The 21044-nt window shown below is 49.6% G+C and overlaps 3 protein-coding genes across 9 annotated transcripts in view; 2 read left to right on the top strand and 1 right to left on the bottom strand.

The window, feature by feature from the left end:
- Window positions 1-4976, top strand: part of FAM118B (family with sequence similarity 118 member B) — a 78059-nt gene extending 73083 nt beyond the window's left edge. Inside the window, exons 7-9 of one of the 3 annotated variants that reach the window (XM_023557069.2) lie at window positions 1454-1557; window positions 4143-4199; window positions 4463-4976. In XM_023557069.2, coding sequence (XP_023412837.2) covers window positions 1454-1557; window positions 4143-4166 — 128 coding nt within the window. In that variant the 3' untranslated portion in view covers window positions 4167-4199; window positions 4463-4976. Of the gene's footprint in view, window positions 1-1453; window positions 1558-4139; window positions 4200-4462 lie in introns of all 3 variants that reach the window. The other 2 variants (XM_064268890.1, XM_010597135.3) reach the window with 2 other exon arrangements.
- Window positions 4977-5232: 256 nt separating this feature from the next.
- On the bottom strand, window positions 5233-11321 carry SRPRA (SRP receptor subunit alpha). 2 transcript variants are annotated; one of them, XM_023557067.1, is made up of 14 exons: window positions 11105-11321; window positions 10409-10492; window positions 9949-10112; window positions 9623-9783; window positions 9208-9388; window positions 8941-9094; window positions 8423-8514; window positions 8201-8319; window positions 7991-8077; window positions 7504-7676; window positions 7186-7399; window positions 6632-6795; window positions 6446-6544; window positions 5233-6289 (listed from the first exon to the last, which is right to left on the bottom strand). In XM_023557067.1, the coding sequence occupies exons 1-14, from the start codon at window positions 11219-11221 to the stop codon at window positions 6161-6163; spliced, it is 1938 nt and encodes a 645-aa protein (XP_023412835.1). In that variant the 5' UTR covers window positions 11222-11321; the 3' UTR covers window positions 5233-6160. The 2 variants fall into 2 exon arrangements, with proteins under 2 accessions (XP_023412835.1, XP_003417466.1); XM_003417418.4 differs by having other exon boundaries at window positions 9208-9370; window positions 11105-11320.
- Window positions 11322-11527: 206 nt separating this feature from the next.
- LOC100664817 (FAD-dependent oxidoreductase domain-containing protein 1) lies at window positions 11528-19467 on the top strand. Of its 4 annotated transcripts, XM_064268886.1 has the most exons (12): window positions 11549-11731; window positions 14076-14296; window positions 14983-15093; window positions 15401-15519; window positions 16774-16868; window positions 17181-17282; window positions 17632-17708; window positions 17872-18032; window positions 18211-18340; window positions 18554-18658; window positions 18871-19129; window positions 19312-19451. In XM_064268886.1, the coding sequence occupies exons 1-11, from the start codon at window positions 11647-11649 to the stop codon at window positions 19123-19125; spliced, it is 1461 nt and encodes a 486-aa protein (XP_064124956.1). In that variant the 5' UTR covers window positions 11549-11646; the 3' UTR covers window positions 19126-19129; window positions 19312-19451. The 4 variants fall into 4 exon arrangements, with proteins under 4 accessions (XP_064124957.1, XP_064124958.1, XP_064124956.1 ...); XM_064268887.1 differs by lacking the exon at window positions 14076-14296 and having other exon boundaries at window positions 11528-11731; XM_064268888.1 differs by lacking the exon at window positions 18871-19129 and having other exon boundaries at window positions 11548-11731; window positions 19312-19467.
- The last annotated feature ends 1577 nt before the right edge of the window (window positions 19468-21044 follow it).

Genomic DNA, 21044 nt, shown 5'->3' with positions numbered 1-21044 from the left:
ACTGAAAGTTACATATTAGTATTTTCATTGTCAATCTGATTACATCTTAGGGGAACCTATTAAAGTACAGGTATTTTTCAGTAACGTAAAGTACTTTTCCTGAATTCAGTAATCACTTCCAATTTCTTTTCTGAATCACATTGTGTCTTAGTTATTTAGTGGTGCTATAACAGACCACAAGTGGATTCCTTTAACAAAGAGAAGTTTATTCCCCCACGGTCTAGGAGGCTGAAAGCCCTAGAGCGAGGGCACCAGCTATAAGGGAGGGCTTTCTCTCTCTGTTGGCCCTGGGAGAAGGTCCTTGTCATCAATCTTCACCTGCTCTAGAAGCTTCTCAGCGCAGGGACCCCAGGTCCACAGGGTGTGCGCCACTCCCGGCACTTCTTTCTTGATGGCATGAGGTTCTCATCCCTCTGCTCACTTGTCTCCTTTTATTTCTTGTAAGATAAAAGGTGATGTAGGCCACACCCCAGGGAAACTCCCCGTGTATATCGAATCAGGGAGTAAGGGTGTGGTATCCCACCCTAATCCTCTTTAATATAACCTAAAATTTTGCCTCATTAACCACAGGCAGAGATTAGGATTAAAAGCACATAGGAAAATCACATCAGATCACAAAATGGTGGACAGCCACACAATACTGGGAATCATGGCATAGTCAAGTTGACACATATTTTGGGGGGATACAATTCAGTCCATAACACATTGCTTCAAGTGAAGTTATCCTGTAATGAAAAACTCCACAATCTTTTATTATCTGTTTTTATAGTTTGATGGAACAAGACTTTCAAAAGGCATCACCATTACTAAACACTGAAAACTGTCTACTTTGTTTTCTGGAAGTTTTTTTTTTTGTTTTTTTTTTTTTAATTTGTTGTTGAGACTATACACAGAATATATACCAATTCAGCAATTTCTGCATGTACAGTTCACTGACATTAATTACATTCTTCGAGTTGTATAACCATTCTCACCCTCCTTTTCTGAGTTTTCCTCCCCCGTTAACATAAATTCACTGCCCTTTAAGGTTCCTATCTAATCTTTGCAATTGCTATTGCCAATTTGATCCAATATAGATAGATCTTAAAAGAACACACTGCTCAAGGCAGACATTATTTACTAGTTAAGCTAAACTATTGTTTGGTTTTAAGAAGGCTTCAGGGGATATTTTTGGTTTAAGGTTTGAAGATTGTCTCAGGAAAACAGTTTTGGGGGTTCATCCAGCCTCCGTGGATCCAGAAATTGTTTTGATCAGGACTTTTCTATAGACTTTTTGATCAAAATGTTCAGTAATGGTAGCTGGGCACTGTCTTAGTCATCTAGTGCTGCTATAACAGAGATACCACAAGTGGATGGCCTCAACAAAAGTTTATTTCCTCACTGTGAAGTAGGCTAAAAGTCCATATTCAGAGTGTTGGCTCCAGGGGAAGGCTTTCTCTTTCTTTCGGCTCAGGAGGAAGGTCTTTGTCCTCAATTTTCCACTGGTCGAGGAGCTTCTCAGCGGAGGGACCCCGGGTCCAAAGGATGCGCTCTGCTCCCAGTGCTGCTTTCTTGATGGTATGAGGTCCCCCTGTCTCTCTGCTTGCCTCTATCTTTTATATCTCAAGAGATTGCCCAAAACATAATCCAATCCTGTAGGTTGAGTCCCGCCTCACTAACACAACTGCCACCCATCCTCCCACGTTAACATCATAGAGGCAGGATTTACAACATACAGGAAAATCACATGAGCTCATGGCCTAACCAAATTGATACACACATTTCTGAGGGGGACATAATTCAATCCATGACAGGCACCATCCAGTTCTTCTGGTCTCGTGGTTCATGGAGGCAGTTAGCCACATATTCCATTTTCTCTGGAAGATGTCACAAAATCCTTAGTCTCTTTAGTGAAAGCTATTTGCTATTCCTTCTTGGGGATAAGTTTTTTTGTTCTTATGCTGTTGTTTTCCCACAAGTAGGCTTTCCCATTGGGCATATTCTGTTTTTGTCAAACAAGATATCCAGGCTCTACATATTTCTTTTAACCTACATTCTGACATCTTCTACCCATGAAAGATGGTAAAATTTAAACAAATCCTTCTGGGCAGCTCTTCTGTGCTGCTAATTCTTTTCCTGACAAAAAACATGAGAAGTGTTGTAGAGTGCCACAAATTCTGTCCTCAGCTGTGTAGGCTGCCAAGTAGAGTGGCTTTCCCCACAATTATGAGCTGTCGTTAGTGTTTTGTGTTTTTAAAAAGCACGGATTTCACTGTGGTGGCATCTCCTGTCTGGAGGGGAGATAAGAGGGCAGAGGGGATCAGAAGCTGGCGGAATGGATGTGAAAAGAGAGAGTGGAGGGAAGAGTGTGCTGTCTCATTAGGGGGAGAGCAACTAGGAGGCTACAGCAAAGTACATATAAATTTCTGAATGAGAGACTGACTTGATTTGTAAACTTTCATTTAAAGCACGATAAAATTAAAAAAAAAAAAAAACAGGATTTCAGTATGGCCGGGGGACTTTGTTAGAACGATCGACTGAGTTTATAATTTGACTCTAGCCAAGCAGTTTAAGGTTAAAAGCGTTATTTCATTTTGCAGCTAGGCAAGCTTATCATCCTTGGTTGTGCCTTGAGTCTCTGTGGATGTATATATTGGTAACTGGTAAAGTGTTTTGCTGTTGTTTTTTAACACTGAGCACGAGCTGTCTGTGTACCTGGCACTGTGCTGTGTATTCACTTCTGCAGGGAGAAACTTACTGGCTTCAGAGGGTTCCATGCAATCTAATACATATCTTGCAGAAAAATTAAGTAATGGGAATAGAAAAGTAATTTTCTTATCATTCCCACGCTAAAATAACCCCATCCTTTCTAGTCATACTATGTGCCTTCATCTCCCTTTAATCGGTTGGTTTTCTTCTTTTTGCTGTTATTTTGGTATATTTCCAATTAGTATTTTTGCCTATATTCTTTTGTAGTTGTAAACAAAGTATACATACAGTTCTGGTTCTTTTTTTATTCAGTAGTACTGCATACCTTTTCCCACGTGACTACAGTTTCCATAACCACTGTTTCTAGTGACCATTATATTCCAGTGTAGATGTTACAATTCACCCGTTATTCCTCTGTCAGGCAATTTTCTGACTTTGTTTTCCACCTTTTTCTGTTATAACATTGCAATGAATGCATCTTCACCCCTACCATTTTTTTCTTTCACCAGACAACTTCTTTAGGAAGAGTTCTCAGTGTCATTACTAGGGCAAAGGTCATGAACATTTTTATGGTTGACAAAAAAAAAAAAAAACCCAAACCCATTGCCGTCGAGTTGATTCCAACTTACAGCAACCCTATAGGAGCAGCTGGTGGATTCAAACTGCCAGCCTTTTGGTTAGCATCCAAGCTCTTAACCAACATTGCTAAATTGCTTTCTAAGAGGGGACTACCAATTTATAACCACCACCAATTTGTTTGAGTGCCATGTCTTTTATGTAATTGGCTGTATTTTTTATTACTCTTGTGTGTGTTCATTTTTATACATTCCCCTACACCATTGTCTGTCCCAGTCCTGTCCAGTAGTGTCTTCTGCAGTGATAGAAGTATTCTATAATCTTCATTGTCCAGTACCATAGCTAAAAGCTATGTATGGCTGTTGAGTACTTGAAGCATGGCTAGTGTGAATGGGGAATAGAATTTTTAAATTTAAAACTAAAAAGCCAAATGTGGCTAATGGTACCATATTGCCTAGCGCAGATCTAAAAAAAAATCTAGTCCCTTTTATATCGTGGGAATATCTGCTACTTTTCCCTCTTGAATTTGGTTGAATTGCTCACTTGAGCGTTTTTACCTAAACCTGGCCTTTGAGGAGACTGGTTAGAGACAGCAGACATGCTTGGTCTATATAAAATGTTGTTTTGCTTACAAGCAGTTCTAGTGCCCTCAGAAACCTGACTTATTGCTTCCCTGTTATGACTAATCCAGTTTATTCTTCCCACCCCCTTATTCTCTCCTTCTAGAATGGTTTTCTTTTCTAAAAATGCCATCCTTTCTAGTCATACCATATGCCTTCATCTCCCTTTAATTGGTTATTTTTCTTCTTTTTGCTGTGAATATTTTTAGCTTATCATTTTAACGTCTGATACTGATGTACACTCTTGTTATTCAGCAGGGATGGCGAGAGAAGGTCAGCTAAATGGTTCATCTACAGCACACAATGAAATAAGAGGTATACTATTTCCTATTCTCTTTAGCAGTCAGCAGAAAATGTCTTCCTAGGCCTTAGGATTATGGAGAATACTAACTTCTTTCTCCTGCTTACTTCTCCTGTTAAGAAATCTGTGTTTTCCTAGGAAGTCTATTACAAAACTCTTAGCCTTTCTTATGATTTGTCTTGTAAAGCATTAAAATTTAAATATCTGCAGCTTTAGCAGTATAAACCTGTATGGTGAAATTTCATTATCATTCTCTACCTTTTTTCTCCCTCCACAGGCAGTACATGAGAGGGCTACACACATCACCATTAGACCAAGCTGTGAGGCCCTACTGTGGACAGTGTTTAACAAGTAAACTTAAAAGAACCATCTAGGAAGTACCAACATCCAGAGGTTGAAGGTTGGGGAGAGAGTGGGGGGTGAATGTTCAAGTTTAATCCTTCATGCTGGCTGGTTCTTGATATCCTGCTGCCTGTTCCAGTTCAAGAATGCCCAAGAGACAACGGGACCCAAGCGCAGGCCCTGCCAGGCCGGACATGCTTGTGTGCAGGCAGCCGACCAGTGTGACCCTCCACCGACTGTGGCTACAGCCCTGCATGAAGGACTTGGGGATCCCGAAGCCATGGCATCACCATGGCCCTTTTTGCAGTTTTGTACTCCATACCTGGTTTTTCAATTAAGCTTACTGGCTTTTTTAAAACATGACTTGAAGCTCTAGTTTTCTAGGTCTTTTACAGTGTACAGTATTTTACACAATTGAGCTGTATTAAAAGCCTCTTCATTTATTTCCAGGGCCTGGCTCTACTTTTAGAGTCACTTTAGAAGAATCCTAACCCACGTCGAGCTGCTAACCAGCCTCATTGTTGCTCCATCTTGGGGTGGGGTGATCTCATTCTCAAAACAGCTGTTTACTTTTACCTGGCTCCTAAGAGCATTATCAGTTTCTGCTTTGTTTCGCCTCTTACCATAAGCCCTAGAACAGGTTAGTGTGATGTGGGATTTTAGTTTTGAATCCCTTGTAAAATAACTCGAGGACCTAAAAGGCAATTTATTTATGAAATTTATTTTCTTATATAAATTATGTATTTCTCTGGGCAGACAGACAGCCTTCACCTTATTGCACTAATAGCACATCTGTAATACCAAGCTATAAGACAAGTCCTAACAGGAGGTTTGTATTCTTCAACGTAGCACTTGTCTACCAGGCACTGTAGAGTGAGAAAAAGCCAGGATCTGCTCAGGAGGTGAACAGCGGGCCAGGGAGGGGGCAACGGATACCCTTCTGATAGTTTTCTCCCAGGAAGGGGAACATGCAGGCTTACATCTGGATTCTGGGAGTGAGATAGACTGGGGCTGCGAAGCCCAATGCAGCACTGCAGCTCGGCTCCCTTTACTTCTCAGGGAAGCAGGGGACCCATTTTCTCTCATTGGTAACACATCGCCCTGGCCTAGCTGATGCTTTGGGGAGGCGGGGGTGGGAGTCATCAGAATTAGCAGCAATTAAGAACAGGCCATACATTGCCACAGTGAGGTGGGTGTCATCCTGGCCCCAGGGACCTGAAAGCTGTGTGTCCTAGGAGAATGCCGCTCAAGACCCAGAGCTGACTCACAAAGTCTCTTGTGTATCGTTAACATTGCAGAGCTCTGGTGTTGAGTCTTCCAACCATTGGTCAAAGCTGTAGAGAGACTGAGTCTGGAAGCAGAGTGAAGGGAATGGCTGAGGAGGGGAGTGGAGTCCCATGGCAGGGTGGGCATCAGTGGGCAGTGACTGGAACATGATTAGGCCCACCCTCCTTGCAGATGGAGGCTGGACAGGGAGTGGGGTTAGAAGGAGCTGCAAGCCCCTGGAGCTCCCCTCACTCTGCCTCTTTACTACACTGAAGACAAGTTGCTCACATACTCTGAAGCATATTCTTGATACAGGAATAATGGTCTGTGGGGGGAAGCGGCGATTTGGTATTGGGCAGGAGCCATGTTAAGCCTTCATGAGGGCAGCCACCACAGCCTTAGCGTTGAGGCTGCGTAGGTCACAGTAGGTCTGGCCAGTACCCACAAAGACGATGGGTTTGCTTGTGATGTACGTCATGGAAATAGCAGCTCCCACCTAAAGTGTAGAAAGGGGATACCCAGTCAACTCACCCACTCTCTCAGTACCAGCCACTCTGTACCTAACACAGCTCCCTTGTGAAGGACAAGCACTGGCACACCCTGCCCCCCCGCCCCATGTTCATTTTGTCCTGAGCGTTTTATCCATATTTACCTTGTCATCGATGGTATCAAATTTGGTAAGGACAATGCCATCAATGAGTCGAGGTGTTTGAGCCATAGAATGGTCAGCCAAGGCTCGGTTGAACTTGACCTGGAAAGGAGAAAGGTGATGTGAGCCTGAGAACCACCCAGCTGGCCATAGCGGAGGCTGGAAAGGGAACCAGGCCCTAGCCCTCACCAGCTGATCCACGGCCTCATTGCCTACTAAGGCTTCCCCAACAAACAGCACCAAGTCAGGTGTATTGACAGTAATGAGTTTGGCCAGGGCCGTCATCAGGGGGGCATTGTCTTGCATGCGGCCTGCCGTGTCCACCAGGACCACATCGAAGCCTTGGTTACGTGCTAGAGAGAAAAACAACGGTCAGCTCAACACCAGGACCGCCACTCATGCTCAGTCCTGGTTTCCTAACCTGGCTGTATTAGAAGCCTGTTTACTGTCTGGGGTTCTTGCTTGCCACAAGGTAATCTGGGGAAGAACCTCATCTCTGAGCACAGTGAGGAGAAGGGTGGCAGCAGGGTAAATAAAGGTCAGAAATTCAGGTTGTCTGGTCGGACTGTATGAATGTCGCCTGGAACTACACACGGGTTATCCAGAAGCAGCTGAACTTTCCCTCTCATCATTTAACAGTAAGTTATATAGTACGGTCGGTAATCCTGAGTGTCTGCAAATCCCAAGGGAACCCAAGGCAGAAAGGGGCCCAGACAAGCCCTTCTGCTCCCCGTGCACGGTACCAAAGGCGATGGCTTCCATGGCAATGCCAGCAGCGTCCTTGCCATAGCCCTTTTCAAACAACTGCACCATGGTACGGCCACTGTGATTCTCTGGCGGGTGTAGGGCAGTCAGGCGCCGGGTGTGTGTGCGCAGCTGCTCCACGGCGCCGGCACGAAATGTGTCACAGGCAGCAATGAGTACACTGAAGCCATTCTCCAACAACCAGAAGGAAATCTGTGCAAAAGAGGTAGAGAAAACTGTCGCCTAAAACTGCTTCCATGTTGCTAAGACACAGAGAGTGAAGAAACGTCAGAGGCAGGCTGGGACCCTGCACCTACCTTGGCGAGATTAGTAGACTTCCCCACTCCATTAACACCACAGAAGGTGACGACATAAGGGCGCTGGCGGCGTTGGGCGTCCATGATGTCCCGGAGCATGTCCACACGGCGCTGTGGCTGCAGAATCTGCACCAAGGACTCTTGGAGAGCTTGCTTTACTGTAGATGTCACCGCTGGGCGGAGGGGCACCCATGAATCTCAAGCAAGGGGCTCCAGGGGTGCCCACGACCTTTCTGAGCTGAGGAGACTAGGAGCTGGATGACACTAGAATCTTGTCTCTGGACTCCAGACCACATCTGGTACTGTTCTCAGCACTTTACACAGTGTTATTTATTCCTCCCAGCAACTCTGAAAATCTATCTAGGTTATGTAATGTGGTTACGGAATCTGTCGGAAATGACCTAACTAGTAAGGATAGAGGCCTATACTCTTCACCTTTCAACGTGCACAATCCTCAAAGCACTGCCCGCTTTAGGGAGATACTTACTACTGAATGTCCCCATCACCTTCCCTTCCAACTTGTTGGCAACAGATTCACAGAGCTGGACGGCAATGTCTGCAGCCACGTTCTTCGCTGAAGACAGAGGGGGCCGGGCATGGATGAGTGCCAGGCCAAAAGCTAAGAGGCTCAGCGGTTCAGCTCCCAAACCATCCCTACCCCATGAACGTGATTCAGCCCCAGTTCCTATAAACTTACCAATGAGATGATCACGCATCTTGTCCAGCACAGATTCCATGTCTTCACGACTCAAGCTCTTGGAACCCACGAGGCCCTTCAGCATCCCAAACATGCCACCCAGAGTCCCCTTTGTAGCACTGCAGGCATATGAGATCATGAATGCACATAAAACCAGTGGGCGGGAGTGAAACCTCATCACTTCAGGTGCCACACATACCAGCCCCCACTGAATGCCCCTACCTAGGTTTGGTGGTGCTCTGAGAGGCCTCATCATCATCTGAGCTGCTGCAGTCCAAATCCTGAAGCTGCCCCCCAGGCCCAGTCCCTCGAATCTGGAGGGTGTGGGGGAAAGAGGGAGATGAGGTCAGGGACACTAGGGCTCCAAGGACCAAAAGCCCAGGATTCACCCAGCCACACTGCTCTGGCTCTTTGATTTGGGGAAGCTCCCAATACAACTCAGCCCCTTGTTCAAATCCAGGTACTGCCCTTTTGTTGTTAGGTGCCATCAAGTCAATTCTGACTCATAGGAATGAGCAAGACTGCCCCATAGGGTTTTCTTGGATGTAATTTCCACAGGAGCAGGTCATCCAGTCTTTCTCCCATACAGCCATTGGGTGAGTTTGAACCACCAACCTTTCAGTTGGTAACCAAACTCTTAACCACTGTACTACCACGGCTCCTTTGGTACTGCCCCACTAGTCTCTAGTTTCTCCTCAATTTATTAACGGTAACCCTCACTGCCCCTTGTTGGTTCTTACCAAGTTGATGTCCTCAGGCAGAGCAACCTCAGGAGTTCCATTGGTGGTAGGGGTACTATAATCCAAGACGTCCTTGTTAGCACAGCCACCCAGTGCCCACACCCGGGGCGCTTTTTTGCCCTTCTCCTTTGGAGCATCTGACTTCAGGGACTTGCTGCAAAGAGTTATGGTGAATGTGTGACATTTACCCATGAGTCAGAGAACAGAACTCCCTTGCCTCCCATGGCAAGTAACAATAGGGGGCAAGAAGAAAGTTAGGATGCTCACCTGGACTTCTCCACACCCCTCCCATGCTTCTGCATGAACTCTTCTCGCTTCCTGCGTACCAGCTCCTCTTTGGAAAGCTCTACCCCATTCTCAGGCCCCACTGGGACACCTGTCTTTACTACAGAGTCTGCTTTGCCGGTAGCCAAAGGGCCGCCATCAGAACCTGTTAGGAGAAGCCTCACTGGAGAAAAAAAGACCAAATCCCAACAAAATAGAAGATGAAAAAATTCTCCCAAATCCTTAAGAGGAAACTTGAAGCCAACATCTTGGGGATCACAAGGACCAGGGATGTAGTGAGGGTGGTGGCATCTGACAGAGTGCGGGGGCAAGCAAGGATAAATGAAGGTCGGGGGGCCACCTAGCACGGCATTCATACCTCTTCAAGCCCCAATATGTCAAAGGAACCCAAACTCACCTTCCTTCTTACCCCCCTTTTTTTTGCTGTTCTTTGTTTTTTCCTTGGGCTTTTCCCCACGTGTCTCAATCATGGATCTCACAGGTTTCTTGGCCTTTTCAGAATCTTCAAATTTCTTCATGGTAGTGGGAGCACGGATCTTACTGCTCTCCTCTGCTTCACTAAACAGAAAAGAAAATGGCAGGTCTTCTAACCCATGCAGGAGGAAAAATCAATGTTCAGCAAAAGGGCCCTCATACCAAGACATCAATCAACTGGGCAGCACATTTAGGAGAGTGTCTTTCAGTACACAATTCACAGCCCTTTGGAGAGGGGAAGCCTCTCACCGAAGGAGCCGCAGAAAGTCATTTTGGAAATCAAAGGTGCCATTCAATAGACTTAAAGCACTTTGCTGCTGGATCTCTGTGCGGTACTTGTCCCGAAAAAGCCGGTGCACGTCATCTATCAGTTTGTCCACATAGGTCAGTGTAAGGATCTTCTGAAAACCAACCTGTTCAGGGAAGAAACAGCGAGCAGATCTGCTTACACACCAGCCCAGAAACGAGGGAAGCCAACTCAACCAAGCCTCCAGAGATGGCTCAGCCACCTGGCAGGTTTCCCTGACTTGAGAGGCAGCCAAGCTCTGACTGGGCCCAGGAGCTTCTCCCCCACCCCCACCTTTTTAGTTTTCTCAGTTACTTCACCATACAACACTGGGTAAAATTAACCAGGGTTTTTTGTTTTTGTTTTTCATAATCAGATACGTTGAGAATGTAATCACTACCCCTCTGAAATACCCCCACTTACCACAAACACCAGCTCAAACTGATTGTCCAGTTTATATTTGAGTGTGAGTGCCTCATGGGTGAAGGAGTTGTTACCTCCCCGTTCCTGGAAAAAGAGTAAAAACTAGAGTTCAGACTATTCCTAAAAAAGCCCAGACTTAGGCTCCTCCAGGATTACCTTTGGGAAAGAACCAGACACTCGCCCAAAGCCAAACTTGTCCCCAGGACAAGGAGATGCTGCGACACTTCTCTAGCATTCCCCCAGGAAGAAAATGAGATACCAAGTTAGGGGGTGGTGGGGAGGAGGTGAGAGGGACGTCTAGACACGTGGGAGGCAGAAGGGAGGTCCTCACGTAAACAATCAAATCTACTAGCAGCTGTACACCATTTACACTTTTTAAACCTCATTTCCCCACTTATTTCATCCAGCCTTCGAAACAACAGAAAACGAAATTGCTGAGAGTGCAGAGGGGGGTTGAATGGCGGGAGCGGAGGTGCTAGGTGAAGCGCGATTTCCAGCTGGAGTCCCAGAAACGAGAGGAAGTGGCCGTCCCGATGGCGGGGGATGGTCTGAAGTAGGCAGGAGAAAGAAGTGGGTGGAGTCCCGGTTACCGGTGAGTGGCTAGGGTGGAGGTGAAGCGCGGGGTGGGTGGAGGGGGACGATGGACAAGGTGTCAGGGAGGGAGAGCCCGGAGTTCTCATCCCGCGGGGGCAGTACCTGCAGCAGCACCGAACGAATCAGCGCGTTAACCGGCCCGGTGCATGAATCGCTCACGCCCTGGAAACACCAGAGCACAAGGCCACCCTTGGAGAAAATGGTGAAGAAGTCGAGCATGGCGGCAGCAGGAGAGGAGCTGGGGCCACGGCCGGGAACTCAGAAGACGATCGCTGCTGCTTCCTGCTGCGCCAAGCGCGGGACACGTCACACCAGCAGCCCCGGAAACCAGAACAGCCGCACTTCCGCTCAGAGCCGCCGGGCTCATGCCACCTCCCCCTGAGGTCGCGTAGGGCAGACGCACGCCCGAGGTTGGCCAATGGCACTTGGGGGCCGGACCTGGAAGGCGGTCCGCGGGAGGGTCAGGGGAATACGACAGCCTATAGCGTGGAGGGGCGTGGCCCGCAGGGAACAACCGAGAATAGCAAAGGCAGCTGGCCAATGAGCGCGATCGCCTGGACCGGCTGTAGCGCGGCTGTGACCGCCACTTGCTGCTGGGTCTCCCGAGCGGAGTGCAACGCGCAGAGGTGCCACTCGGAGGTGCCATGCTTCGCAGGGCGCTGCAGCCCAGCATGTGCCGGTGCCTCTCTACCCGGGGGCTCAGCGCACGCAGAGGAGGCTCCACGCTGGGTAAAGTTGAGAGCAGCAGGGGGCAGCATGACCCTGGGTGCCCCTTCCGCCCCGTGACCTTCAGGACACAGGTCCCCAGCCCACGATGGGAAGACAGAGGGTCCGCTGGGTTGGAGGGTGAGAATCAGACTACCGGAGCCTGGAGGTCCTGGGCAGGTGTATGTATCCCTGTTCCGCCCTTCTCAGGTGACAAATCCCACATCCTTCTGTGCCTCAGTTTACCACAAAACAACAGGGAACCGGCCGAATTCATTGGTTGGAAGATGTGCGTTACGTCCTGTTAACGTGCACTGTGCTTAGTGCTGTGGCCCTGAAGGAGGAAGAAGAAAACACTCAATATGTATCTTGGAGGTGCCTGTAGCTGGTGAGGGAAGACTTCAATAGACAATAGACAGTTCAGGACTAGATAGAACCCGATTCGAGAATGCCCTGCACTGCTACGTCACAATGCTAGCATAATTGTAGAAGCTCACAGAGCAGACAGGACCTGAGATCAGCCCGGACGATATTGTCTACAGGTTTGAGGAGGACGTGTGTCCCAGACTATGGAGAGCTGAGCCAAGGCTAGGAGGAGGAAAGTATTGTTCTTTTGCAAGGAACTAACGAAAACCATCTGGATAGCAAAGAATTTGGGTAGGAGTATGGAAAGTAGTGTGGACAGGTAAGGTAAGGCCAGATGGAAGAAAGACCAAATGCTGCTGAGAGGAGTTTGAACATTTTACTGGAGATTGTGAGAAGTCTTGGGATTCTTGAGTTAGGTATGACATACAAAACGATTGATTTAATCAAGACACAGAGGTCCTGGGCGTTACGAACATTTAGAGAGCTGGGCTGCTAACAGGCAGGTTGGCAGTTTGAATCCACCCAGAGGCACCTCGGAAGAAAGGCCTGGCAATCTGTGTCCCAAAAAAGCAGCCATTGAAACCCCTTTGCTGTACAGTTCTGCTCTGACTCACACGGCATTGCCATGAGTTGGAATGGACTCCTCGGCAACTGGTTTGGCTTTGGTTTCATATTGATCATAAGACGTGCTGGGTATTGTGCTAGGCTGGAGATTCACCAGTAAAGAAGGTAGACAGTCACTGCCGACATGGATCTGACAGTATGAGGCGATCACAGATAGAGTTGCAAATGTCTTACATGTTGTAAAGAACTATGAGACTATGTGATAGGAGAACTTGACGTAGCCTAGGGGTCAGGAAAAAGGAGCCCCAGGGGCCCAGTGGTTAACCGCTGAGCTGCTAACCTAATCCACCAGCCATTCTACTAGAGAAAGATGAGGCGGTCTGCTTCTATAAAGATTACACCCTTGGAAACCCTATGGGGCACTTCTACTCTGTCTTCTAGGGTCGTTCTGAGTCAGAATTGATTTGATGGCATCAGGTTTGGGCTTGCTTTAGGGGTCAGAAAAGGGTTCTCTGAGGAAGTGGTAACTGAGCTGAGATCTAAAGGAAGCAAGCCATTAACTAAGCAAAGAAGGGGACAGTTTGCCAGCAGACAGAACACGTGTGTGGGTTCTCTGATGGAGATGAGGCACCATCAGGGATCCAGATGGAAGACCCAGTCCAAGGTGAAAAGCAGCCAGATTGTGCAGTCTTAAAGCTTTTTGGACCTTTGAGTAATGGAAGGCCATAGAGAGGTTTTCACCAAGGGGGTACGTGATCAAATCAGTGTTTAGAAAAGCTCATTCTAGTTGTGAGGTTAGGAGAGAGATTAGGAGCAGAGGAGGGGTGGGCAAGAGAGAAATTAGTGGGAACTGTTAGGAGGCTTTTGCATGTGAGGTCGGGGGAGAGATTAGGGTGGCTTGGTCTCAGATGGTGATGGCAGAGATGGAAAAGGGGCAGATTGGGGAGATTCTGGGAGGCAATCACAAATAGGAGTCAAGTCATCAGGACTTGCTAATAGATGGGCCATGAATGTAGGATTATTGGTGGTGATGAATACCCAGGGTAAGGTGCTACCCACAGAGGGGCCATGCTTCATAGGGTGCTGCAGTTTGGGGTGACCCATGGCCTCTTGGTCCAGCGCCTGGTTCATCCAGGTGGAGATGACAGGTCAGGTGAATATATGCATCTGGAGCTCAGGGGAGAGAGAGGGCTGCACGGGAGATGAATACGTGCAGGCTCCTATCCTAGGCAGAGAGTAGAGAAAGTTGAGCCTTGCAGTGCTGCGCAGGCTGCGTGAAAAGGAAGAGAGATGACGGCATAGACCATGCAGCAAAGCTGTGTGAGAAGGATGGCAGTGGGGACCCCCGCTCAGTCTCTCTAGCCCGCTGTTCCCTCAGCCCAGCCTCTAGCTCCCTGCCACAGGGACAGGCCTCTTTGACCATAACTCCTTCCCACAGATTGGGGTGGAAAGGTGTCTGAGATTAAGAAGAAGATCCGGTCAGCTCTGCCTGGAGGGTCCTGGGATGCACCGTATGACACCAGCCACCTACCCCCTGAACACGCAGACGTGGTGATCGTGGGAGGTGGGGTGATTGGCCTGTCTGTGGCCTATTGGCTGAAGAGGTTGGAGGGGCGGCGAGGTGCCATTCGGGTGCTGGTGGTGGAACGGGACCACACGGTGAGGTCTGGGGTAGGGCAGAGGATGAGTGGGGCAAGAAGGGACTCACTTTATTAAAGACTCTGGGATGAGGAGAGGGGAGGACAGGAAAGACCCCAATCTTGGGGGATCCAAAGGGCGGGGACTATGTTGAGGAATAGTCCCAGGTTCTTCCTCCCTCAACCCAGGAGCCTTGGCAATAAACTGGTATTTGTAAAAGCAGATTTCACAATGTTGGACCTTTGAGATCTCCCAGGCTTGGCCAAGACAGCCTGCATTCAAGCTGTAGTTAATGCCGACAGTGATCCTGACCTCCTTCTTAGGTTCCTTTACTTGTGAAGTTTTTACGCTTTTTAGCAATTCTCACTTGCTGCTGCCAGCTAGCCACCAGTTTTGCTCCTTTGGTCGTATCCTTCTGTTTTCCGTGGGTAGATTCAAGGCGAAGCTCCTGCCCTTGGACTTCCAGACCATTACCATTTCAAACCACTACGTCCAGCCCTTTGTAGATAGCTGACCCTCTGCTGTGCACAACTGCTAAAAGGATTTTGGTAAACATTGTCCTCCAGGCTGCTAACTGATTTGATCATAAACTCCTTGAGAGCAGGACCCCTTTAGCTTAAGTTGTATAACTCGCAACTTCCATTGTATTATTCTGTTCGTGTGTATGAGGGAACTGGTCCCCCTTAACTTTTCCTGTCTTCGCCCAGTATTCGCAGGCCTCCTCAGTGCTTTCTGTGGGAGGGATTCGCCAGCAGTTCTCCGTGCCTGAGAACATCCAGCTGTCTCTCTTCTCAGCCGACTTTCTACGCAACATCAACGTATGTGCAGTAACATTTGGGGGGCTGGGGTAGTGACCCCTCCTGTAGCCCCCCTCCTGTAGCCCCTCTTCTGTAGACCCCCTGCTAAAGCCCAGAGAAAGGAGCAGCCCAGCTGGCTAGGAGATCCTAGGATCAGAGGTGCCTCGGCAACTAGGAATCAGGGTCGCTGGTTTTTCCTCCCAGTGGTGGTGCCTAAAGGAGGGCTTCTCTCTGGTTTTCGGGGCACTGTTGATGAGGAAGCCAGGAGCATCCTTAAGACTGTTCCTTCTTCAAAGCAGCTTCTTTGAGGAATTTTCTTCACACACAGGACTACTTGGCCGTAGTCGATGACCCTCCCGTGGACCTCCAGTTCAACCCCTCAGGCTATCTGTTGCTGGCTTCAGAAAAGGGTGCTGCCGTCATGGAGAGCAACGTGAAGGTGCAGAGGTGGGTGCCAGGACGGCTTCCTGTGCCCAGTGAGCCCCTGCACAAGCCAGGCAGCCAGGAGAGTGGAGCTGACTCTTCAGGAGCTCAGCCCACCAGGAAAGTCAGGTGTTCACAGACCTTGGACGCCCTGGAGCAGGTGCCGTGGTACAGGTGTGGACAGAGCACTGCCACGGGGACTCCAGAATGTGCCAGGTCAGAGGTATCATCCGTGACGTATCCCAGACCTAGGAAATCAGAATTTCTAGGGAGGGGAGTTCTCTAGGCATCTGGTTTTTTAATAAGAACCCTCAGTCAGGGGCTGTACTTTTTCTGTAAAGTGAATATTTAAGTTTTCATAGGCCGAATGGTCTCATTATAACCACTCGGCTCTGCTGTTGTCACACCAAAGCAGCCATAGACATAAACCAGTGAGTGTGGCTGTATTCCAATAACTTCAGAAAAGCAGGAGGTGGACCAAATACATTCTGGTGATGCATTATGGTGGCTGGAGGCTTTGCTTATTTTTATGTTTAACAAACATGTACGTAAGTCCTACCGGTGACATCAAGAAGGTTCCTAGGTGGCGCAGATGGTTTCCACTTGACTACTAAAAGGTTAGCAGTTCGAACGCACCCATCACTGCTGTAGAAGAAAGGCCTGGCCATCTGTTTCCACAAAAATTACACCCAAGTTTTACTCTGTAACACACAGGGTTGTCATGAGTAGGAAATGGACTTGGCATTTGTCCTAAATGCTTTATAGATATTAGCTCATTTAATCATCAGAACATCCTCCATTTTACATACGGTGAAACTGAGGCACAAGGAGCTAGTAGGTAGAGGTGCTGGGATTTGAACCAGGCAGTCTGGCGTGAGAGCGATGCCTTTGCAGACAGCATCACAGAGGAGATACTTGGGCTGATGAACACGATTGTACTACGGGGTGGAGAGGCAGGCCGTTCCAGGTAGGAGGAGTTGGGGGACCACGTTACCTGCCATATAGTGAAAGGACATAAATGGTTAGAGGCTGGCAGGGCGTTTAGTGTGGCTAAAGGGAAACTGTGGGTAGGACAGGAAAGAGGACTCCCTTGCTGAAGGACCTTGACTAGGGGCTTGGTCTTTCTCCATTCAGCAATCAAGAAACATTTTAGGGAAATCTTAGGTAGAGAGGTGGCATGAATGACCTGGACTCACCACTTGTGGGGAGGTCCATAATGCTCCCCTTCTGCACACCCTGTCCCTGCCGCCAGACACACAGACCACACGTTTCTCTCAGGCAGGAAGGAGCTAAAGTTTGTCTGATGTCTCCTGAGCAGCTTCGGAACAAGTTCCCCTGGATAAACACAGAGGGAGTAGCCTTGGCTTCTTATGGTGAGACTTGCTTGGAGAGGGGACAGAACTTTTCTTGGAGATCAAGGGTTTAGGGTCACCTTGTTCGGGCTGGAAGTCTCGGCACCCCATAGCCAAGCTCAAAGAGGGATGCCTCCCTCCTGAGCAGCAGGGCCCACCACCCCCAACCCTCGCCGGGCCATGCTGCTCTGTCCTTCAGCAGATCTGCCTCTGGTCCTGCTGGTTAAGATGACCGTCCTTAGTTTACCAGCCCTAGAGAGGAGTTGGTGGTGGGGGCCAGAGGCAGGAAATACAGTAGACGAAGAGTCCTAGTCCCCCTTTTTCTCGTCACAGGGATGGAGGACGAAGGTTGGTTTGATCCCTGGAGTCTGCTGCAGGGGCTTCGGCGAAAGGTCCAGTCCATGGGGGTCCTTTTCTGCCAGGGAGAGGTCACACGTGAGTCTGAGGCCTCAGGCCCACAGCTGTGTCCTCTACCAACCAGGCCACAGCCCTGACCAGGTCTGATCGCCGCACTCACGGGCTCAGCAAGCATTGTAGGGCTGAGAGGGAGTTCCCTGAAAAGTGGTTCTAGACGTCCCGACTTCAGCTCCTGACTTGGACTTCTTCACGAGCTGAAAATCTCTGTTCGCCCACGTCTATCCACCTCCCTCTCTCCATTTGCCTCAGTGTCTGCAGGGAAGCCTCCATTCTTCGAGCTTTCATTCTCTGTGAAACCGGTGGGGTCTTACATCTCCTTCCCCTTCTCGGTCTCAAGAGCTTATTCTGTATCTCCTCCTTGCCACAGGCTTTGTCTCTTCATCTAACCGCATGGAGGACGCAAGTGGGGAAGAAGTGATTTTGAAAAGGATTCACGAGGTCCACGTAAGTGCCTCACCTGAGCAACTTCCCCAGCAGAGTCGGGGGACAATAAAGGCAATGACTCTCCCTGTTTTGATCTTCTCTCACCCCCTTTCCAGTGTGGGTTAACTTAGGCTCATGGTGCCAGGGTCAAGGCCCTCCATCCACTCTCCCTCTGGTCCTGCAGGTAAAGATGGACCACAGCCTGGAGTACCAGCCTGTGGAGTGTGCCATAGTGATCAACACAGCCGGAGCCTGGTCTGGGCAGATCGCAGAGCTGGCTGGTATTGGGAAGGGGCCCCCTGGCACCCTGCAGGGCACCAGGCTCCCTGTGGAGCCGAGGAAAAGGTGACTTCCCTCAGGGCAGCTGAAGAGGGTATTGAGGGAAGGAAAGAAAAAATATTAAATTGCATGTCTGTGTGTGTCTGTGTGTACACGTGCCCACGCACAGGTACACGTTTGCAACGGGGTGGGAGCCTTTGGCTGTACTGTCTTCTCCATTTCCTGCCCCCACTGGCTATGGCAGGTATGTGTACATATGGCACTGCCCCCAGGGACCAGGCCTGGAGACTCCCCTTGTAGCAGACACCAGCGGAGCCTATTTTCGCCGGGAAGGCCTAGGCAACAACTACCTAGGCAGCCGTAGCCCCACTGAGGTAACCTCTGTGGTTGGGAGGTTCTGGGAAAGAGACACAGACCTTTTGTCATTAGTCAGACTTTTTGAAGGGCCTGCACTATATTACTGAGGGGGAATTGAGATCTTTTTTCCCGTCCTCCACCTCATGGGGAAATGACAAAGGAGTCTGTGGGGCCCGGGCCTGCCCTCGGGTCTCAGGCAAAATAAGCCTCATCCCCACCCCTCACCCCAGGAGGAGGAACCAGACCCAGGGAACCTGGAGGTGGACCACAGTTTCTTCCAGGAAAAGATGTGGCCCCACCTGGCCCGGAGGGTGCCAGCTTTTGAGACTCTGGAGGTAACTCAGACATTGAACAAGACAGGTGACACCAGAGAACCTCTGTCCCCTTGAGCTCCTGTCCTCTCCATACTCCCGCTAACCTCACATCTGTCGGACCCTTCCCACGGGACCTCCTTGGCAGATGGTGGGGGTACAGTATTCTCCCCCTGGCCAGGAGCAAGGGCTGAGGTGCGTACAGCTTCCCAAGAAGGCAGTTTGACACTCTGCAGGTTCGCAGCGCTTGGGCAGGCTACTACGACTACAACACCTTTGACCAGAACGGTGTGGTGGGCCCCCACCCCCTAGTCCTCAACATGTACTTTGCTACGGGCTTCAGTGGTCATGGGCTCCAGCAGGCCCCTGCTGTGGGACGAGCTGTGGCAGAGCTGGTGCTGAAGGGCAGCTTCCAGACCATCAACCTGAGCCCCTTCTCCTTCAGCCGCTTTTACTTGGGGGAGAAGGTCCAGGAGGCCAGTGTCTCCTGAGCTGGTGAGCTCTGCCCTGGACCCCAATCCCCATCCAGAACCCCTGGCTCTACGTCTGGCCCATGTTCAGCCCCTTCACTGCCCAGTTCCTCAGCACCAGCACTCCAGGGTCTTTGTTTTCCCCCAGGGTGGGCAGAACAGCCATGCCCGGCACCTCAGCCCACTTCCCCATATCCGTCTCCTCAGCCAGGTCATTCTGCCCCCATGTGGCAGGGCAGAGAGGCCAACTGCGGGTTCTGAAGTTTTTCCCCTGAAGCCCAGACTGACAGAGTGATGGCGAGACTTTGACACCCACCAAGGTAGTCCAGCTGAACAGAACACTCAGGAGGCCTGAGGACTGTGGTCCAGGACTCGTTCCTTCTGGCTACCAGTTCAGAAAGACTGCCGTTGACTCTCCTTGCAGGCCCAGCCAAGGCCAGACAGTCAAATATTCTGGGGCACCTGGGCCCGGATCATTGACTTGTCAGTTTACTTTGTTTACCAATCAATAAATGTGAGCAGTTCCTCCCTTCCAGTCTCCTGTTCCTTCCACCTTTCATCCCATGGCAGCTGCTTCTGAAGCACCCTACTAGCCCTGGACACCAGGGATGAGGAAGCATAGCCTCCTCCTACAGGAGCTTTCCTAGGTCCTGGGTATTAGGCTTGCTGTTGACAAGCTAGTGCCTCACTTCCCATGTTCCTGCAGGCTTGTGGTTGTAGAGTGAAGGGGTGGGTTCGTTCATTTGTTCAACCAACATTTATTCAGCCCCAGCTCTTGGCAAAGCCCAGATATTACAGACACACTGACAAGCGAAGCACAGTCCATGTCCTCACCGAGCTGTCTTAGCTCTGTCCTGCCCCCGTGCCCCCAGATCACGTATGGTGTGATCAGCTGCAGTGCTGAAGGTCAGCACAGAACGTGGACACCTCATCCTGGCTGGGAGGGGGTGGGGACGGGCTTCGCCCTGAGGCTTCCCAGGGAAGCTGACCTCTGAGCTGAAGCTAGGGCGAATGAGCAGTTTAACAAAGTGAATGAAGGTGGTGGCAAGGAGTAGATTGTCGGCTGAGGGAAAACCATATATAAAGGCCCAGAGGCAGGAATTAAGAAGATCTGAGAGGTTATAAGTGATTTGTTATGGCTGGATCATGGAGTAACGCAGGGGACAGGTGCTGAAGAGCCATGCTAGGGAGCTTGGGTTTTATCCCATGGCCGAGAAGTGACATGATCAGATTTCTCCTTGGAAAAATCCCACTGACTACCTTGTGGAGTCTAGATTTAATATATCAGGGTGGGGGCCAGCGAGGCCAGGTGGGAGACCGGTCCTGCAATGGCAGAAATCCTGGGTGCCTGAACTATCAAGGCCAGGGTCAGAGCCATCAGAAGAGTTTACAGAGACTGTGATGCCAATAGCAAGAAGAAATAGGGTCAAGTCAGGCCCTTGGGTTTCTGGCTTAGACACCTGGCCTTTTGTGGAGATGAGGAGCACCAGGGAAGAGCAGTGTGAGGGACATGCTGAGTGCAGAGTGCCCGCAGAACACCCAGGTGGAGATGTGTCATAGGGCTGGATCTATCAGGGTGGTCATTTATGTGCGGTGGGCTGTACACAGAGACGTGGACATGAGGGAGGAGGGTGGCATCACCCAGGAAAGTAGAAGAGTAGGGGCCGAGGAGGGAACCCGGAGGAACAGCACTGACACTTAAGGGACAAACCACAGAAGAGGATACTGGAGAGGTAGCCAGAGAAGAGAAAAGCCAGGAGAGAGTGGTGTCATGGAAGTGAAAGAGAAGGCAGTTCAAGGAGGAAGTGGTCCAAGCCATGAAACGGAAACAGACCTGAAAAGTTAGATTCAGCATCAGGTAGGTCACGGAGGGCCTCAGGTAGGGCAGTTGCACTTTCTGCGGGAAGGGCCCGAGAATAAGGCTGCCTATACACGGAGGG

The sequence above is a fragment of the Loxodonta africana genome, chromosome 15, assembly GCF_030014295.1.
Source record: "Loxodonta africana isolate mLoxAfr1 chromosome 15, mLoxAfr1.hap2, whole genome shotgun sequence".
Taxonomy (NCBI): Eukaryota; Metazoa; Chordata; class Mammalia; order Proboscidea; family Elephantidae; genus Loxodonta; species Loxodonta africana.
This window is presented reverse-complemented; position numbering and strand designations above follow the sequence as displayed.